Source organism: Nicotiana tomentosiformis, chromosome 12, assembly GCF_000390325.3.
Source record: "Nicotiana tomentosiformis chromosome 12, ASM39032v3, whole genome shotgun sequence".
Lineage (NCBI taxonomy): Eukaryota > Viridiplantae > Streptophyta > Magnoliopsida > Solanales > Solanaceae > Nicotiana > Nicotiana tomentosiformis.
In genome coordinates this window covers 59,054,824-59,076,588 of record NC_090823.1, presented here as the reverse complement: position 1 = coordinate 59,076,588, position 21,765 = coordinate 59,054,824, and the positions used below count along the sequence as shown (strand labels likewise).

The following is a 21,765-nucleotide window of genomic DNA, read 5'->3' as shown; positions in this document are numbered from 1 at the left end:
AGTGCACATACTCAGAGTAACAGTCACTCAGTCCTCCCATTCACTCTAACCTCACAGTCACTCATTCCTCACAATCTCTCATTTCTCTCAGGCATTCGGCACTTGCACTCGGCACTCGCACTCGGTAGCTACCTGCGCTCACTGGGGGTGTACAGACTCAGGAGGGGCTCCTTCAGCCCAAGCGCTATAACAAGCCTTTCATGGCATAAATTAATAAAGCATGCTGCGGCGTGCAGCCCACTCCCATAAATATCCTTACAATCAAGCCCTTGGCCTCACCTAGTCATCAATCTCTCCAACCTCTCGGGCTCTTAAAAATTATGATAATCAGCCCAAACAACGATGATATAATGTATCAATAAAGAACAATATCAATAAAAAACAATAGAGATTGAGATATAATATGCAGTAAAACTGTGACTAAGTACAAAATAACAGTTTAGCAGATAATTCAACATGTAACATGACCTCTGTGGGTCCCTACAGTGCCAACACATAGCCTAAACATGATTTCTAACATGATTTGCAGTCCAATTTTTATAACACATGGAGAATATACGTATAACAACAGATTATTCAACTATACAGTTCTATAGAATTGATCAAGTCACAATCCCTACGGTGCACGCACCCACGTCCGTCACCTAGCATGTGCGCTACTTCAAAACCAATCACATGACACATAATACGGGATTTCATACCCTCAGAACCAAATTTAGAACTGTTACTTAACTCAATCCGTACAAATCCCTCCTCCAACACGCCCTTGCCTCGCTAATCGGCCTCCAAATGCCCCGAATCTAGCCACAAACAGTTCGATACAATCAACGCAAGCTAAAGGAAATAATTCCACAAGAAAATACTAAGTTATTAATCAAAAGTCAAAAGTCAACTTAAAAGTCGGCCCCCGGGTCCACGTCTCGAAATTCGATAAAAGTCATAAAATCCGAAAGCCCATTCAACCACGAGTCTAACCATACCAAATTTACCAAAATCCGAAACCAAATAGTTACTCAAATCTCCAAATTAAACTCTCCAAATCTCTAGTCTCAAATTCCCAATTTACACCTCAAAATCACACAATCTAGGTGGGAAAACCAATGGGGAAACATAATTATTAAACAAATTAAACCACAAGTGACTTACCTCAAGAATCCCTTCGAAATTCCTCTCAAAATCGCCTAATCCCGAGCTTGAAATGTTCAAAAATGAAGAAAATCTCGGAACCCTCGTTTTAATATACTGCCCAGCCTTTTCGCTTCTGCGGATCACTTAACCGCACATATAGACGTACTTTAAGGACTTAAAAGCTTACAAAATTTTTAAAATTGCTACAATAACTAAGAATTATATTAGTTCGCCTTAATTTTAACTTTTTATATTTGTTTCCTTCCATTCTAAATTAGCTTGGTTCTTGTCAAATTTCTCGTTTGACTTGCATTATTAGATAACAGGACTCGATTATCGATTTATTATTTCAAGAGTTATTATCTAATGTTTGTTTGGATTCTCTTACAAATATCCTCGGCCTTTACAATGACTGAAACTTTTATATTTTTTTTTTGGAAAAAATAAAATAATACTCTCAATTTAAACACCTAATTATTATTTCAGATAAAGTTGTAAGAGTCGGGAGAAAGACTAGATCTAAAATTTACTCGGACCCAATATTTACAATAATCAATGAATGTAAGATATGTCTTTCATACATATATTATGATTAAGTGAGATGTATTCTCACTTTAATTTGTACCGCTAGTATTAAATTATTTAATTTAATATACAATTGATACAAAATAATTTTTTATTCTTATTCTTAGTATTAGTAGTATTTTAAAAAAGAAGCACTAGTAGTCCTTGTTGAGTGTATTTACACCACAAAAGTGCAATATTCTAATCTTATCAACAGCTTTCTCTCAATTCAGTCCTTTTCTAATTTTATTCGTAGGTCTATCTCCATTGAGAAAAACATAGTAGTAGTAAGTAGAAAAAGAGAAAAGGGAAAAAATGTTTATAGATTGCTAGTACTGATGACTTAGTTGTAACTGATTCACTGGTCAGTAGAACCTCTTCCATTTCATGTGGCTCAAAATTTCCACGTCTTCTCAATCTTCCAAAAAAGAAAAAATGAAACACCACTTTTCAAATTACCACAGTCGCATACACTGACCTTTGGTCTCAGCTTACAGTCACCTTTCACACAATGACGCAAATATACTCCAAAACTATCATTGACATCAACATCACCATCGACTCTGTAAGAAAGAAAAAAGAAGAGTGTGGCTCCGAAACTCTCTTCTTTTTATCTCCCAATCCTTCCCTCTCTCCACACATTCTCTCCCATTTCCACACTTTCTCTTTCTCTCTCTAAACCCTTCACACAAACACTGCTTAATTTCACACACTCACTGTGCGATTGTGTGTGTAGGGAGAGAGTTCTGATCGGTTTATATGGCGGTGAACTCCGTGGCCAACGTCCCGCAGTTACTCTACGCGAACGGGCAGTCACCGAAGATTGTTGCGGGGAGTAAAGACGGCGTGTTTGTTGATTTCTTCGGATTGTACTGTAAATCCAGCAAGCGGGTTCGTCGAAGGATTGGTTATGCGGCAGCTAATAGGAGAAGCTTGATAAACAACAAGTGGAATGCAATTAACGCTGCTCTTGACCTTGAACGTGTTGCCACTAATGCATCTCACCAATCCTCTGATATTGTGCCTAAGGTGTGTGCTTGCTGTTGTATACTTTAGCTATGTTGAATTCTTATTAGAGTAGGTACAATAATTAGCTTCAATGGATTTCGTACTTAGCATATTATGTGAAGAAACATGCATGTTTGATTACTTTGCTGTTGAAAACTTGGGAAGACGGTGATAGGTTGGAAAACTTTTGCTTTAACAAAAAAGTCTGTTTAACATTAGGCATGTCCCTTTTTTGTATTATGACTAGCATAAGTAGGTCTAGTGTTAATCTCGATGCATTAAATTGAGTATGGACATAGTGCTATCATATGAGGTGGGAAGAGATTTCATACATGGAGCATCTTTTTGGAAAGTTACTGGTTGGAGTCCTTGGAATATGTGGTCTGCTGGCTTTCCATGTGCGAAAATGCTTCAGGTTTGTAGGTAGCAAAAATCCATTGAGTTATTTGGTTGAATTATATAAAGGTGAAATATAATTGACAAAATTAATTAGCAACTGCATGCTTTGCATGACCCCGAGGCTGCTGCTTACCTATCATAAGTATATTGCAACTCTTAACTTTGTAGATATTGGATATACGGATTTATGCCATGTGATATCTGAGGCGTGTGTTGATATCTGAGGCGCTTGAAGTTTTGCTAATGGTTGAGAGGTAGTTGGTCTTGATCAGCTTCATTGGCTTTTCTTCATGTGTTGTTTCCCAAGTTGACTATTGTCTGTCGAATTTGTTCTTGAAAGTAGGATTGGCGCATACACCTGCGTACTCAAATGTGATACTTTTCATGTCGCTTTTTAATCTAATTGTTTTGCTAACTTAAATTATGACATTCAAGTTGAAATGGAGAAAGTCTTGAAGACAGAGGCACATGTTTGATTCCTAAAAAATAATAAAAGAGAAAATATCAAAGTGGACAAATGCTTTTATGTGATATTTAAGTTATATGTAGATCAAGCTTTTTCCATAACATCTTCTGAAATGCTCTTCTCTTGGGGCTTTACTTTAGCTTCTCTCTCTATGTCCTTGTTCTACACTGGCAATATAGCACAGAGATGTATTGCATTGTGGTAACTTCCCCTCTGATCCCCCATGTTTTACTAGGCATCTTACTTTCTGTGCCCCTTTTATTCAAGCCAGTTCACTCTGAGAACTCATCAAAAGACTACTGTCCTCTTGCAATATCTTTTTTTTTTTTGGTTTTTCTCGTATATGTTTGCTTTAAAATATTGCTATTGAAATGAGTGATACAAGATGCCTAATGGAGTTTGTACCTGTTGTAGAATTCCAAAGCGTTTATTGGGTTTTGTGTAAAATAATTCTAATGGAGGATAGAGTAGCATTTCCATGTCATTTCATGGTTAATTGGATGGAAAGATAGTAAGAGGGGGTAAGTCGCTGTTAAAATTGGAGGGAGTTACTTGCCTGATAAAGATGTATGGCATCACTTATGTTGCTATGAGGCATATTACTGACAATTTTAAATGCCAAATCAACAGAAGCCGAAGTAATAACACTGCTTGTTTCTTATGATGCAGCTGTTCATATTGTGCACAATTTTGTTGTGAAGTGATAACTCTGATTTTTTAATGTAAAAGTTACTATGAATAAATTTGTGAGGTTTGCTTTATGCTCAATTATACATAGTTGGTTATCCACCTGGAAATAATGAAAGCTTCTATAACGTCCATATTTGGTTTTGGGGCTCAAAAATCTGAAATGTCGGATATGGAACTGTTGCCCTCATCCACTGCGCAGCTATAAGAACTTTTTTCTCTTTTACTTTAAGGATATTTTGAGTAATTATCCTTCTTTATCACAACTGAATGTTGCACGGACTTATCTTCCCAGGAATAGCATTTTCTTATTTACTTAAAGAAAGTAATGCTCTTGAGCACCATCTCTTTTCAAGGTTTTAGAGCTTGGAGATTGTAGATTCTTGGAGTATTGCCTTTTTTTTGGGTGTAATCTTTTAACTTTTTTCCATAACCCTATGAAAGTACTCCATGTGGCAGGCTTAGATTTCATGGTTTAACTTTTTCAGGTTGCCGACTTGGATGATATAATATCTGAAAGAGGCGCATGTGGGGTTGGTTTTATCGCAAATTTGGACAATAAAGCATCACATGGAATCGTCAAGGATGCTCTTGTAGCTCTTGGCTGCATGGAACATCGTGGAGGTTGTGGAGCTGACAATGATTCTGGTGATGGTTCTGGAGTGATGACTTCAATTCCTTGGGATCTTGTCAATGATTGGGCTGAGAAAGAAGGGATTGCAGTCTTTGACAAGCTTCATACTGGTGTTGGAATGATTTTTCTTCCTAAGGATTGTAATCAGATGAATGAAGCCAAGAAAGGTCAGTCTTTAATATATAACTTTGGAGGATTTGCTAACAGATACTTTCCATTACAACATAGTTCCCCTATACTCATTACTTGGTTATAGGGAAGTTCTTGCCATATCAGTTATCAAAATAGAGTCTCTCTCTCCTCTTTTTTACCCTTGATTAACTTTTTCAGTTTGTGTTTGCCTCCCTGTAGTGTGGAAAAAGTTGAAATCTCTGTAAGTGATTTTAGACCACACATTGTATTCCCTCGCTTTAGATAAACTAAGTTGTTCTTTTTTCCCCCTCCAAAAATTATGTATAATTTTTAAGGAGCCTTCCTTCCCTATGTAGCAGAATCCAGTGCAGCTAAAATAGTTATTCTAGGTAATGTCAATAATATCATATTCAATATCATAACAAATTCACAAAGTAAGATGTTAGATATCTAAACGTAAATGGTTAGAGACTTAGGTATATATGTTCCACACTGGATAAGAATATATACTGTGAAGCATACCTGTAAAAGAATTCAAGTTTAAGGCATTTGTCCTACACATATCAATCTCTTCTCACAAATCTCTTATCTTTCACATGGTATCAAATTTTAGGAAGAAATTGCTCCCCGTCATTAACAGCAACATCTGGGAGAATGAGATATCTTCATACTGTGATTTTTCAACTGACAAATTTGTTGGGGACGTCGTTGTCTTTGGTGAGTGCCGTGCATAGACTAGCACCATCACAAGAACCGGAACACTCGTGTAGCAAAACATTAAAAGCCATGTCCCGGTCGGAGCCACCACGGTGATCAGAGATCAAAACTTTTAGCAAAAATGTTTAGTGCGTTAACAAGTGATGAAGTTTCTGGTCACTTTCTTCCAAGCTTCTTTCCTCCATGGGAGTCGATTACTCCAATCCTACCCATCCAAGTTTTGACCACCTTCGAATTTCGATTAACCGAACCCAGTTTCCAACAATGTAACAACTCTCCAACAGAGTTCCTCGCTTTCCTACTAATTTTTCGCTGAATCTCCAACAATCGAGTAGACGACCGATGTATACAACAACAACATTTATGCCTCAGTCTGAAACAAAGTTGGGATATGCGATATGAATCCTCACGTCTTTCTTTAAGCTCAAATCATATCATCATCATCATCATGCCAAAATAAAATAAGTGTAGTAGTGAAAATAATTTAAATAATAATAATAATAATAGTAATAACATTAAAAGCTCTCTAACAAATTTAAAGCCTATTCCTAACTAGCAAGTATCACCTATATGGATCTTTTTCTTCAATTCGCTCCATCTTTAGCTAACTATGCAATGACTCCAAGGATTTGTAGGTCTTTCGAGACAACTTCTACATGGGATTTTAGGTCTATCTCATCCCTTTTTAACACCTTCATCTAGGGCTGCTTATCGGACGGATCGGGCGGTTATTTACTCTTAACGGTTCGGCTTATCGGTTATCGGCTTTTAAATGTATTAATCCGCTAGCCACCCGATAAGATATCGGGCGGATTGGTATCGGTTTAGCTATTATCGGGCAGTTATTGGGCCACCCAATAATTAAAAACCTGTTTGGACTGACTACTTTTATTATGGGACCGAACTAAAATTAAATAAAAGGGCTACTGGAAATACCAAGTATAATGTTACAGTTCAGCTAGCTAGTTTGTTGGTCTTGTTCACATAATGACAGAATCACAGTTCATAAAAGTTGTGTAGAACCTTGTGAATGTTCTAGTTAACGAAGTATAATGTTACACAGACAAATCGAATGAACAAGCAGACTAATCAATTGCAATCTAAATGATATAACTGTTAACGAAGGGTGTAGAACCTTGTGAATGTTCTAAGAAGATAATTACAATAAAATCACATTAGTTTTGTGTCTTAAGTGAGAATACAGCAAAATGTTAATTAGCATGAAACTAGAGAGTAACATATGACTGAACCCCAAGATATATATTTATATATATATTGTTAACGGGTTAACGGATTATTCGTTAAGAAAATTGAATAATCCGCCCCCAAACCGATAAGCCGTTAATAAAAAAATTTCAATCCGTTCCCCATCCGTTAAACCGTTAACCCGATACCAATAAGCAATTAAGCCACTTTTGCGGTTCGGTTTTCGATTTCGGTTCGGTTTTGAACACCCCTACCTTCATCGATGCATGTGATTAATAATTTTTCGCGATCGAGAACCTAAATATGCAACTTTCTATCTGTTTTGGATTTCACTTTTGAGGCCACTTCTAATCATCCTTCTAGCATCTTTAGCCTCGTTACGGACTTGTGACTCACTATATCAATATCTAGTTTTTTTTGTAATTTTTTTTGCTTAGCTTTGCAATAAACAAAATATTCCATCTACTTTTTCCAGCTATCGTTTTAGGTAATTCTCCAGCAAGCTTAATTCTGTCTCCTGGTTTGTTCTTCGTCAATTCAAACCTTTTCTCTCAATTTGTGGCCATTTTGTCAATTATTAGGTAGGTTTTTAAATATTAATTACCGCCGAATTTGAGAATTCTTATCTAGATTTGATATTCTATACAACATCTGCTTGTACATATTTGAGAATTTCGATTACAAGAAAATGGGATCTGGTAATTCAAGCAATCAAATGCTTTTGTTGCATGATTGTATAATGGTAAAGAAAGAAGAGACTTGGGAATGCATTGCTTGATTATTCCTTCAAGCATGTTGGGGTTTAAAAAGTGTTTACATGTAATCCTAAAAAGAAAAGGAAGTAATTCCAATTTCTAATTACACAGTCTAAGGATTCTAACCTTTACCATATTTTTAAGCAATGAGCTTTTGCCATATTAACAATTTCCTAATTCTGAACACTCTTCCTCAAGTTGGAGCATACATATTGTATGCTTTTAACTTACCACGAATCCATGAGTGATTGTTAAGAATATCCACTAACTGATGGCTCAAACTGACAAATCTTGTCGCAATGCACCCTGGCGTAATGTTTAGCAAATGAAAGACTATCTATCTATATATACTTCATTCAGAGCAAAGTATATACGACCTGATTATCATAAATCAACCGCATTAGTGCATCTCCTCCGCACCTTAACTCTTTAAGAAGTTGCTTTAGCCATATAGGCTCACATGTAGCCAAAATCGGTGCTTGATATTCTGCATCATCACCTGATCTAGCTACTGCATCTTGCTTTTTTTTTTTCCCCAAGATATTAGATCTCCTCCAATTAGAACATAGTACCCTAAAGCAGATTGTCTATCTGAAGTTGATCCTACTTAGTCTGTACCAGGGTATCAAATATTATTTGCAGGTTCCTTGTTCTAATACAATAGACCGTGTCCAGTTGAACCTTTAATATACCTTAGAATGCAAATCACCGCATTCCAATGGCTGTAACAAGGAGCTTGGGGAGGTAGCTGATCGTGGAGGTGAATGGTGGTTAGTGGTGGTGGTTGAGCAGTAAAGGCTAGTGTAGAGGTGGTTGCTAGTGGTGGCAGGTTGTGGAGGTAGTTGTTTGCGGTGGTAATATATAAAATAGTGGTAAAGATTACATGCACGAGAATCTTTAAGTTAACGTCTTAATGATTTTAAGACTCTGTATAAGATTTGAATGATTCAGACCTATTAAGAGTTATTTAGCGATTTTGTGAAAAAAATGCATTTATGGAGTGAGATTTGAATGATTCAGATTTAGATCTTCATAGAGTGGGAAAAAAATGGGGCCCTAGTGTCCCTAAAAGTGGTCTCGAAGGATATCAGAGGTTACTTGAGAAGTGAACTAAAGTTGAACTATCTAACAATGATTTGTTGATTTTCTACGTGGCATTCGTTGCCATATAGTGGTTTGTATCTTTGATATGCTGGGTTTGCTTTATGAAAAGGATTACTATACAAAGACTAGTGTACAATAACCATATGTAGATCTTCTGCCATTTACAGAGCCATCCCAATCCGCATCAGTAAAGACTCCTGTCTAGAGATAGCCATGTTTGGAGAAAAGCAGAACTTTCCCTAGAGCAGGCAGACTTCAGATATCACAAAATGTGAAAGACAACTTGCATATGATGATCTCGTGGATCATGCATGAACTAACTCATCAAGCTGATTGAATAGGCTATGTCTGGTCTAGTGTGAGAGCGATAATGAGTTTTCCAACCAACTTCTGATATCTCTCCTTTTCAATCGACTCTCCAACTCGTGTTTGTAACTTGTGATTACTTCTAATGGGCGAGTCTGCTGGTTTGCAACCTTTCATACCAGTCTCTTTCAAGAGATCCGGAGTATACTTCATTTGAGAAATAAAGATTCCTCTTTTTGATCTAGCAACCTCAATTCCCAAGAAGTACTGCAATTTTCCTAGGTCCTTGATTTTTAATTCATATGCCAACAACTTCTTCAATAAGGTCATCTTCTCTTTGTCATCTCTTGCAATTACTATGTCATCAATATAAACTAGGAGAAGAGTGAGTTTACCCTTTTGATGTCTTATGAAGAAGGGATAGAAGATTGGGTGTCTTTTGTAGAGAATCATGTTCTGATGTAAATTCTCTACATCTTTGGTATACTTCGTGTACACGGGAGTTCTCTCCCTTTTGATTAATACAATTTACCTTATCAAAAAAATGAAGAAGGTGTGATCAACATTGCTTTGTTGGTAAGCGAAGGAGATCATCGCTTTGCTGAATCTACCTAACCATGCTCTAGGGGATTGCTTTAATCCGTACAAGGCTTTCTTCAATCTACACACTCTTTCTTGACTTTGTTCAGTGTCAAATCCAGGTGGAATCTCCATGTACACCTCTTTTTCTAGGTCTCCATGAAGAAATACATTCTTCACATCAAACTGTTGTAAGTCCCAATCAAGATTAGCTGCATAAGACAAAAGAATTCTAATAGTATTTGTTTTAGCAATAGAGGCAAATGTCTCTTGATAATCCATTCCATAAGTCTGAGTGAATCCCTTTGTCACAAATCTTGCTTTGTGTCTTTCAATCGAACCATCAGCTTTGTGTTTCATAGTGAACTCATTTGCAACCAACCAACTTCTTGTCTAGTAGTGAAATTGCAAGTTCCCAAGTCTCATTCCTTGACAAGGGCTTCATTTCTTTAGTTATAGCTTGTTTTTGTTTAGGATCTGCAAAAACTTTTCTTCAATTGACACAAAAGAAATAGACAAGGCAAAGGCTCTATAGGAGAGAAACAAAGAATTATAGGGGATAAAATTAGATAAAGGTGTTTGGTGCAGGATGCCAAGATCTGACTCCGTTTAATAGTGTTCAATAGGTGAATATAACTCATTATGAAATGCAGATAACTCACCAGTAGAAGAGGATTGAGTATCAGCAGATTGCATGATGACTTCTTCTGCTCTTTTCTCATTGAGTAAGTTTCCAGATTAGGTCTATCCAACAGCCTAGTAGTCTCCTCCTTAATTCTTTCTCCATTTCACTTTCCCTAGCGGTAGTGGTTGTGGTTTCCACAGTTTCAACAATGGAACTTGGGAGAATCGTCTCTTCCTCCTTATTGCTCTCCCTTTGAAGGGGTGATGGTGTGATACTGAAATATGGCTCAAATTTTCGAAAGGTAACATTTATGCTAGCAAAAGATCTCTTAGAGGGAGGATGATAACATTTATACCCTTTATGTGTTGGAGAATACCCGATAAAGACACATTTAAGAGCTCTAAAATCAAGCTTTACAAAATTCCTAGTGTGAATCAAGCAGACACACCCAAACCTTTGGATGAACAGTATGGTTATTTTTACCCTTTAAAGGTTACAAAGGACTCTGAAAATTGAGAGTTTTAAGTGACATTCGATTGATGAGATAGACAGCTACTAGAATGACATCTCCAGTAAAATTTTGGTAGATTCATAATAAATAAAAGAGACCCTCAACAACCCCATTTTGTGCGCTAATGTAAGCAACTGGTTTGATGGATTATCCCATAAGACTCCAAATGAGCACCAAATCTTTTATCCTTGCCATCGTTAGTTTGTAAGATTTTTTATCTTACTCAAATTGAGTACAAATCATCTTGTGAAATGACCGAAAGCAAGAGAAAACTTCAATTTTAGCCTTTAACAAATATATCCAAGTCATCATAGTGCAACAATCAATAAAAATAATAAACTATCGACTACCAGACAAACTGACTGTTTGAGTAGGACCCTACACATCAGAATGAATAGGCGAAAACGGAGTTGTTCTTTTATTATCACCCAAAGGATAAGAGTTTCTACTATGCTTGGCATACTCACAAGTATCCTAAAACAAGGATTCAAACTTAGTTCTAGAAAACAAGCTAGGATCTAAGAGGTCGTTTGGTACGCAGACTAAATTATCCAAAGATTATAATCCTGGGATTATAATTCCTAGGTTAATTTATCCCACCTGGGAGGTGAGATAAAATAATACCAAGTCTGATGGGATAAGGTGGGATAAGATGGGATATACAAGATTAAGTCTGGGACAAAGTTTATACTATATTTGGTTGACGGTATAAATTTATCCTGGGATAAATTAATACCGTCAACCAAACATAAATTTATACCGTCAACCAAACATAGCATAAATTTAGTACCACACTTTATCCCACCTTATCCCATTTTATCTCGCGTACCAAACGACCCCTAACTTCTTTAAAACAAAAAATCAGGGGTGCCCCAACCGTCTATGCCACTATATTATTTCTTGGTTGACATCCTTATTTCCTCCAAAAAAAGGCTTGATCAGAGTCTCGAGTTCCATCAATCCAATATAAGTCATCGTGCAATCTACCATTGATAATTCTCTTCCTTGTTTGAACATCCTGAATAACTCAATGATCAGGAAAGAACTCGACAATATAGTTTAGTTTTTTGGTAATGGCGCTAACAGATAACACAGAGAACTTAGGGACATGAATAACATATGATAATGTAATATCAGGTGTACAAACAACATGACCAGTTCCAGAGACAAGAGTTAGAGAGCCATTGACTATTCTGACATAATTCCCATTGGGACTAGGAGAGTAGTTTTGAAAGCCTTTAGAGGAGCCTGTCCTGTGTCTATTCGCACCAGAATCAATAATTCAAGAATTTAGGTGAGCATTAAAGACAATGCCTCTCTGCACGTAATTGGAAGTGGCAACATTAGAAGAGTCAAGTTTGTCCAGGAGATGACGAAGATGTTGAACTTCATTCGAAGACATAGCGTCTCCCGAAGTAGATGTCTCCACATTTCTGCAATATTTGCCTCACCCCTTGATGGACCTACACGTTTTTATCCACGACCTCTAGTTGGTCTACCATGTAGTTTCCAACATGCCTTCTTTGTATACCTTGGCTTTCTGCAGTAATCATAGTGGATGTGATCTTTATTGGAAGTGAATGCCTTTGGTTGCTCATGAGACATAGTTAACCCAAACTTCTCGGTTGATGCTGAATGAAGCATGATCCATCGTCGGCTCTCTTCCCGTTGAACGTAAGTTATGCATCCTCAAGAGTACTAACCCATCGTCGACTCTTTTCCTTTTGAACTAATTTATGAAAGAGAACTGCATCATCAGTACAGTTTGCTTGGATATGCTGATAGTACTCAATCTCTTGCCATAAACTAGTTAACTCGGTATAGTAATTAGTGTTAGTCAACTCACCTTGCTTAGTGGCATGGATCTTATTTCAAATTTCAAAGATCTGTGCATCATTCCCTTGCGAGAGTAAGTGCACTTAGTTGAATTCCAGATCCTTTTAGCAGTATCAAGCAATAAATAATACTTAAATTCGCGGGGTGCATAGTATTCAAAAGCCATGTCATAATAAGAGAATTATCAGAATCCCATTGACCATACCTAGCATCAGTTCCAATATGTGCTTTCTTTTCTTCAGTAATATAACCAAGAAATTTTCTAGACTTAATAAAAAGCAAACAAGATCTTGATCCGGCAAGATACGTACTAGCCCTATCTAGTTTCACAACACTGATTTGTGAAAGGGAGTAAGTATCTACCGTCTTTGTATCTGCCATAGCATGAACAAATAATACTCTACGTCTTCAATTAGAGAGAAAAATTTCCAGAATCTAGGACCCAACTAACCTGTTTTTTAGAGATGAAAAGCTGGAGAATTCTTGCAGGAAAAGTCTCCATGCGCTGGCGCGTGGGTCTGACACTTTGTCAGTGCCGAAACTTCAGGAGGCGCGTGATGGTGATTCTCCTGGAGCGACTTTCTGGAGTTTGGTTGCCGGAGGCTGAGGAACCCTGTGGTGGTGATAGTTCTTGCAAAAAACAAAGTTTGAATATTCAATGCAAAGTCGCAAACATCATTGTTATGGCAGTGATGATGAAAGAGGGAGGAAAAACTCAACCTCTTGATACAAATATGGAACCCTAGTGCTACGGAGGGAGAAAACTCACCTAAAAAGGCAGCAGTAACTCTGATACCATGTTGATTTAAAAAGAAGAAAAGGCTTCTTTCGTATATGAGTATGTATGTACGTTCAATGAGCAAGGCTACTTATACTAGAGGTCCTATGACTAATTAAGGAAAGGAAATCAGGTACAATCAATTATAGAAAATTACAACAGATCAATTAGAATAAGAAGAAAAACTCCTACAATCAAGCTAGTTAATACTTATAAACACTTTTGGTTTGACCAAGAATTTTACTATTTTATCCTTAATATTTTTTTAATTCTCAAATTACCTTTTAGAAAATAAAACATCTAACCTCCTCTCTACTCCATTATAATTCCTCTTTTTCTCTTACAAACATATTTTTAAATTTGTAACTTTTTTGTAAAAATATTAAGTTTATTTTAGTCATTTTAACAAAAAAATAACTTATCAACACTTTTTTACCAAAAGCATCAACTGCATATTACCCATTTCAGTACTTATATCCAAACATGTAATTGCTTATTTATAAAATTAGATTCAACGGTTAAAAATACTTTGAAGCACTTAAAGCTTATTAAAGTATTTACTATTAGCTAATCCAAACGGGCTCTAAGTTCTAGTTGGAACAACTTGGTGTCTTGGAAGAGCAGAAACAAAGTGGGATTGCAAGATCTTACGAAAGTAGAATATTGGACAAACGCAACTTGTGAAAACTGGGGGGGGGGGGGGGAGGGGGGTAGGAGAGGTGGAGGAATATCTTGTTGTGTACCTCTTGTATATGGATATTTCCTATTTACTTACGAGAGAATGAAAATGTGAAAATCTCTAGGATGTGTTAGAATGCAAAAAACACGATAATAACAACAAATATACCTTAATGCTAAACTAGTTAGAATGTGCTATATGAATCCTTAATATCTGTGTTGTTACATTTCCACTATTCAATTGTTTGTTTTCTTAAGATAATTTAAGGGTTTTCTACCTTTAGAGGTCTATAAATTCTAAATCAATTTTATTGCATGTGTAACAAATTGACATAATATGCAATACAAAAAGCTAGAGATTCTCTACATGAATACGAAAAACCCAAATAAACTATGAAATTAAAAATCCCAACTGCTCCGTGTTGAATGAAATTCCTACAAAATCTATTTGAGCTTATCTGTCAAAAGTTGGGGCTTACTGGTCTCAAGGTATTATCTGCTTCACTGCATAAAACGAGAGCTTTAGGTGATGGATCTATCTAGAATATGCGGGTTTGAATATTGATTCAATTCTTTTCTCCAAATGTGCTGAATGTAAGCATTAATTTCAAATGCTTATGTGTTTGCGGTATCTCATGACTGCACAAGTTTTACCATTGACACTTTTTGGTTCTCAAAAATGTATATTATTCTGGTAGTTGCCTATAAGCTTTTCTTCATCTATTACCTTATACTTGTTTTTACCTCTTATTGGATCCTCGCATGAAGGGATAAGCATTATTGTGTTGTTTCTAATTTTTTTTTGAATATTGATGTAGTTATTTCCAATATCTTTAACAACGAGGGTCTTGAGGTGCTTGGATGGAGGCCGGTTCCCGTAGATTCTTCTGTAGTTGGATATTATGCAAAAGAAACTATGCCCAACATACAGCAGGTTTTTGTTCGAATTGTTAAAGAGGAAAATGTTGATGACATCGAAAGAGAACTCTATATCTGTCGAAAACTCATTGAGAGAGCTGTGAACTCAGAGATTTGGGGAAATGAACTTTATTTCTGTTCGTTGTCCAATCAAACTATAGTTTACAAGGGAATGCTTCGTTCTGAAGTCCTTGGGAGGTTTTATTATGACTTACAAAATGAGCTGTATACATCGCCTTTCGCTATTTACCATCGTAGATTCAGTACAAACACCAGTCCCAGGTGGCCTCTTGCTCAACCAATGAGGTTTCTGGGTCATAATGGAGAGATCAACACTATACAGGTAATTATAGATGTCAGTAACAGTTTCTTTGGGTTGCTGACTACGCGTATTGTGTCTGTTGTTTTTACATCAACAACCATCTGCAGGGAAACTTGAATTGGATGCAATCCAGAGAGGCCTCATTGAAATCAACTGTTTGGCGTGACCGTGAGAATGAAATCCGTCCTTTTGGCAACCCGAAGGCGTCTGATTCTGCAAATTTAGATAGTGCTGCTGAAGTATGGATCACTGCATCTTTTAGTTATCTAGTTTTAGTAATTATTGAGGGCATAATACCATTCTTTTCTCAGCACTAGGAACTGTTTGACCTTTAATGTTTATTAAGATGGGTTTCTTAGGAAAAAACAAATCTTACTGTTTTTCGGTTGCTGGTACTTGTGTTAAGTTTAAATTGCTTCAGGGTGAATTTTATCATAATGCTTCCAACATCTTATTCTGCTTATCATTTTTCCTCGCAGATGTATAACTTTTTTCATGTAGACTTTTAAACATGAACTGTTTGTTGTTACTCCTTTTTCCTTACTGCTTTATATCACTCTTCTGTAGATATAATGATGGATTTTCACCATCTAACCTTTTTTTTGGATTATCCAGTTACTCATAAGAAGTGGCCGAGCTCCTGAGGAAGCTCTAATGATTCTTGTCCCAGAAGCATATCAAAATCATCCAACATTGACTATTAAATATCCGGAGGTATTCCATGTTGGCATTTAATCTGAATTAGATTTTCATCAGCCTCTGTACTTTATATGTTAACACAGTTTTGAAATGCGTACTGAGATAATTTCTCTTTGTCGCTTTCCCAAAATTTTACTTATGTTGACCTCTCCTTTAAACCTTGATATTTTTACCTTCTGATTGTACTCCCTCTGTCCCAATTTATGTCACACTCTTTCCTTTTTAGCCGGTCTCAGTCCCAAAAAGAATGACACATTTCTATATTAGTAACAATTTAACTCTAAACTTCCCATTTTACCATTCATATGATGATTTACAGCCACGGAAATTTCTATGGCTTTTACACCACAAATTTCAAAGGTCTTTCTTTCATTCTTAAACTCGTGCCCAGTCAAACACCATCACATAAATTGGAATGGAGGGAGTAACTAATATTTGTAATGCTCGAGATGATCATTAGATTGTTATCTTTAAAGTTCACTTTTTCATGACGGAATATTTCGATCGTTTTTAGGTTCTTGATTTTTATAATTACTACAAGGGTCAGATGGAAGCTTGGGATGGGCCAGCCTTACTCTTGTTCAGGTGTCTTCTGAATGCCTGTTCTATTTCAACTTGTTTGGGTTCTAGTTGTAGTGCTGTAATATTATCTCATAGGAGTTATGTACACAGCTATTGAAATGTACTTTATTAAATCTTTAATAAAAACTAAATTAAGTTTCACGGGGTTGGCCTAGTGGTTAAGGTATGGCTGTAATCACCTGGAGATCCCACGTTCAAATTCTTGCTGGAATGCTTGGTCTGAGCCCAACTCCGCTAGCCTTTGGTGGGCTGGATTGCCTTAACAATCTGTGTTTGCCGGCTGGATAGATTGTAGTGTTGCACAGTAGATTAGTTGAGATACATGCAAACTGGTCCAAACACAACGCTATAAAGAAAAGGGAGAAAAAATTAGTGTGAACTCTCTTATCCATTTGGTGTATATGGACAGAGAGAAATAGCAGATGTTTCGATGGTATCTCAACTTCAAGCTGCTCCTTGAAGGCTAGATGTTTGGTTAATTTCTTTAGCTGGGTTAACCTTTCCTGTTTAAATAGCATTGATCATTGTTTGGAGTTAGTCAGTTCCCTAGTCTATAGTACTCTCCTTTTTGAATTCAAGCTGACATACTCTCTCTTTTGTAACCTCTGCATCTGCTTGATGCTCTTTAATGAAATTTCCTTCGTAAAAAAAAGTGAGAGCTGATGGTTTGAGGAATAGAATGGTCTCTTCAGACATAAGGAAAAAACAGGAGAGAGAACGAGAGAATGCGTGAAGACGAACGTCTTACACCTGATTCCTTTTATCCTTACAGTTATCAATATACACAATTACATTTCTCAAAGTGTCAGTCATATACACTTCTGTAATTACTCATCCTATAACAGCTAGTTTTTTAAGGTCTCCCTTTCACAAAGAAAACTGGAGTTCATTTCCTAGATATTTTTTGAAGTCAAGAATGATCTTTTTAGTAGGATGGAAAGTCTTTCTGTTTTCCTGCCTCGTCTTTGATCTTTTGTGTTGAACACTTTTATGTGGCTGAGATCTACCTGATTTGAATAGATGTGAGGGATCACCATTCCTTACCTGCATAGAATCTGGGCTTCCTCTTGTTACCCAGTCTGTTAATGTGATCTCATGCATTAGATATGAAATGATTACTGATGTCACCATTGTTTGCTTCAATATATTAAGCCTTCTCATTCCTCTTAGTGTTTTGCTCTTCAATGATTTCTGCTTATTTTTTATTTAGGTCTGTCCATATAGAAAGTGGAAAGATGCTCTGTTTGATGATATATTTATCTCCTTGAAAGCGTATCTTCAATTATATGTAAGGAACTGAATTATCCCCTAGAATAGAAAAAGAGATGTAAGGTGACTGTGATTGAGGCATAGTCATTGTTGTTGCATTAAGGAACTTTGATATGTAGTTGTTGGAACTTGGATGTGGTTGTGGAATGAAGAAACTAACACTGCTTTTGATACGTCCAAGGATCATAACATTATGAAACTGTGATCTCAATTATTTACTGTTTGTGTCTTGCTTTTTTTTTTTTTTTTTTTGGGTGTTCTTGTTCCTTCCATATTTACAGCGATGGGAAAACAATTGGAGCTTGTCTCGATCGTAATGGACTTCGCCCTGCTAGATATTGGCGGACCAAAGACAACGTTGTTTATGTTGCGTCTGAGGTGTGTAAGTTTTGTTCATTTTTCAGAAGCCTAATTCTGATTTCAAATGTTGCAGAAGCCATAAACTATGGCTCGTCTCCAAATTATGTTTCTCCTAACTCTTTCTAAAATTAATCAAGCTGACAATATTACTTTTTTCCTATTTGTGTTCTTAAAGAATAATCGATTTATTAATAATCACATTGCTTTTGTTGTCTTTACAACTGGTAAATAATTACAGTGATTGGAAGGGTTTCTTCTTTTGGTTAGGTTGGTGTGCTACCCATGGATGAATCAAAAGTTACAATGAAAGGACGTTTAGGTCCTGGTATGATGATAAGTGTTGATCTTTCAAGTGGTCAGGTTTGTTTTAATATTTTAATCGCATGGCATTTCAATGCACTTTAATTGCGCATGGATACTCATGAATTTGCTTAATTGTTGCTATTAGTACTACTACTATTATTATTACTATTATTATTATTATAATAGTAGTTGTTGTTGTTGTTGTGCTGTTATTCTTTTTTTTTTTTGTTGTTGTTGTTATTGTTGTTGTTGTTGTTGTTGTTACTCCCTCCATCTGAGTTTATGTGACGCAGTTCGGATTTCGATAGTCAAACTTCTTAATTTTTACCGCAAATTCAGACAGAATCTTTAAGGTTTTTGAAATAAAATATACATATTTGAAAACTACATAAAAAGTACTATGTCACAATAATTAACAATTCAAATATTTAAAACGCATATGAAAAATTCGCGCTCAAAGAAAAACTCATTTGGCTCTCGAAATTCGAACTACATCACATAAATTGGGATAGAGGGAATATTATAATAATAATAATAATAATAATAATAATTATTATTATTATTTTATTATTATAATAGTTATTATTATTATTGGGATTAATGATTATGATTATGATTATGAAGTAATATTTGTTCATATCCTTCATCAGCCTATCATTCACTTCCAAGTCCCAAGGCTCTTTATGTCCATAACTTGTTTGTTCTAATTCTGTTGTTGATTAACAAAGGTATTCGAGAATACAGAAGTCAAAAAGCGAGTTGCATTGTCAAATCCATATGGGGAGTGGGTTAAAGAAAATTTGCGATCTTTGAAGCCTGTGAACTTTCTTTCGACAACAGTAATGGACAGTGAAATAATACTAAGACGCCAACAGTAAGACTTTGGCACTTCACTTTGTATATAAGGCTTTTTACTTGTATAGTTCAGGTACTTCAGATGGATTCATTCTCTGCAACAGTTGATATTTGATATGTGATTGTGTCCTTTGCGCCTAGTGCTAGTCAAGACCTAGCAAGATGTTAATGGTGATTATATTTATCATGGATAATTTGCAAGTCTCCTAAAGTTTCTATCTGCTCATTTGTAGTTACGCTCTCTTTAATTAGTAAGATCTCTTTTAGGCTTTGCTTCAAATAACATTCATGTGAAAAGGAGAACTGCAACTGAGCATTAGCATATGCTTCTAAGGGGTTTGGACTACACGACATACATTTCAATTAAGCAGTGATTTTACTGTGTGAAAAGAAGGGCAACGATACTACTTGAACTTGGTACTTTCGGCACGGTGAAGATTATGGTTTTATTATTGCAAGGCTTTTGTACCTATAGATTAGGTTAAATGACAAAAACACTCTCTGCTAGTTTTAACTTTATCTCTTGGACGTGAAATGAAGAATGAAAGCAAGGAGCATACAAAGTGGAGACTTGTATCAAGATTTGTTGGTGACAGGCTCCGTCATGATAGATGGTATTGACCTTCTCATGGGTAAAACTATTAAATTTGCTAGTAAGGCTCTGTTTACAGAGTTGGTAATTTAGAATGTGGATTAACAGTGTAAAAAGATTAAATGTTAGATCTCTAATCTAATCTGAGGCTCAGAAGAAATCACTACCAAAGGCGTGTGTAGGAGGAAGAAGATTCTCTAGATGCTGTAAGTTCAGAAAAAAAAGGGATAAAGTGATGGAGCCATTGTGCCTTGCAAATGCGGTGAGGATAGCTCTTAATTTTGTGGAAAACACAAGAGATAGAAAACAGAGAGAAGGTGAAGGATACAAGAAAAGAGAGAGTCACTTAGTTTTATATATAGCTTCCTCTTGAAAATCAGAGACAAAGGAAGGAATACGTTCCTAGCTTGTTATTTCGTTGGTCACCACTTGGCATGTTTTCGATTACAGTTGTATTCTATGACAATGACTTCTCACTGTACACGTGAGATTTGGGTCCTATTTCCTTGCACAAATTTTGATTACTATGAATTTTTTTTTATAAGTTAATAATACTTGAGAAGACAATTCTCCTTACTAGTTGCACTGGAATATGTCTGCTTAGTTTATTGATGCATCGGGTGAAGTATAAAATTTTTCCTGATAGCATCCATCGCCTCCCTATGCTGGTTCGGAGTGCAAGTGCTCTTGACTGGAATTTGTTATATCAACCATTATTAATCTTGTGCTATCATTTCCTTTCATAAAACAGGGCGTATGGTTATTCTAGCGAGGATGTTCAAATGGTTATTGAAAGTATGGCTGCACAAGGAAAGGAGCCTACATTTTGCATGGGAGATGATATTCCCTTGGCTGTATTATCTCAAAAGCCACATATGCTATATGATTATTTCAAGCAGCGGTTTGCTCAGGTGGGCAATGTTGTTATCTGTAGTCCTGGATATTTCTGTAAGGCATCTGCTATGTCTTTAGATATGTCATAGTTTTTCTTCCAGCACTTATTGCGAGCTTTGTAAGATGTCAAACTTGTGTCTTTCTCTCTTTCCGAACGAGTCTTTTTGAGTGTATGTTCGCTTATCTTTTCGAATGAGTCTTATGATTTGGAAATTGGCTGAAAGATGTTTTTTGCTTACTTGATATTTGGCCGAAAGGTATATTTGGAGTCAGCGGTTATCTTGACCAGATAGCTATGATGGATTTTTATGATTAGACTTGAATTTGTTGTCTAATATGTTATGTGCATCTATGTCAGGTTACAAATCCAGCTATTGATCCGCTTAGAGAAGGATTAGTCATGTCTCTTGAAGTCAATCTTGGCAAGCGTGGAAATATACTAGAGGTTGGACCTGAAAATGCTTCTCAGGTTGGTTGACTCTTCTCCTTCCTTTCAACTTTTGATAATATGTGGTGTTTAAATTTTTTTTTTATGATTGTATGTTTAGTAAAGATATATCATTTATCATTTGTTGTTTTCTATTGTTTACAATTTTGTATTTGGTCAGGTTATTTTGCCTAGTCCTGTACTTAATGAAGGAGAGCTTGAATCTCTGTTGAAAGATTCACACTTGAAACCTCATGTTTTGCCAACATTTTTTGATGTTGGGAAAGGAGTTGATGGGTCCTTGAAAAGGTCACTATATAAACTATGTGAGGCAGCTGATGAAGCTGTTAGAAATGGTGCTCAATTGCTTGTCCTCTCTGATAGGTCTGATGAACTGGTAAGCTCCCCTTTGGCCATTTCTGTGCTACTAT

At 36.2% G+C, this 21,765-nt stretch overlaps 1 protein-coding gene across 1 annotated transcript in view; it reads left to right on the top strand.

Moving 5' to 3' along the window:
* Positions 1–2,214: 2,214 nt before the first annotated feature.
* LOC104118686 (ferredoxin-dependent glutamate synthase, chloroplastic) overlaps positions 2,215–21,765 on the top strand; it is a 51,550-nt gene continuing 31,999 nt past the window's right edge. Inside the window, exons 1-12 of the mRNA XM_009629991.3 lie at positions 2,215–2,721; positions 4,741–5,053; positions 14,932–15,374; positions 15,461–15,592; positions 15,969–16,067; positions 16,567–16,637; positions 18,185–18,281; positions 18,531–18,623; positions 19,295–19,440; positions 20,765–20,924; positions 21,266–21,376; positions 21,516–21,731. Of these exons, the coding sequence (XP_009628286.1) occupies positions 2,452–2,721; positions 4,741–5,053; positions 14,932–15,374; positions 15,461–15,592; positions 15,969–16,067; positions 16,567–16,637; positions 18,185–18,281; positions 18,531–18,623; positions 19,295–19,440; positions 20,765–20,924; positions 21,266–21,376; positions 21,516–21,731 (2,151 nt within the window). The 5' untranslated portion in view covers positions 2,215–2,451. The remainder of the gene's footprint in view (positions 2,722–4,740; positions 5,054–14,931; positions 15,375–15,460; positions 15,593–15,968; positions 16,068–16,566; positions 16,638–18,184; positions 18,282–18,530; positions 18,624–19,294; positions 19,441–20,764; positions 20,925–21,265; positions 21,377–21,515; positions 21,732–21,765) is intronic.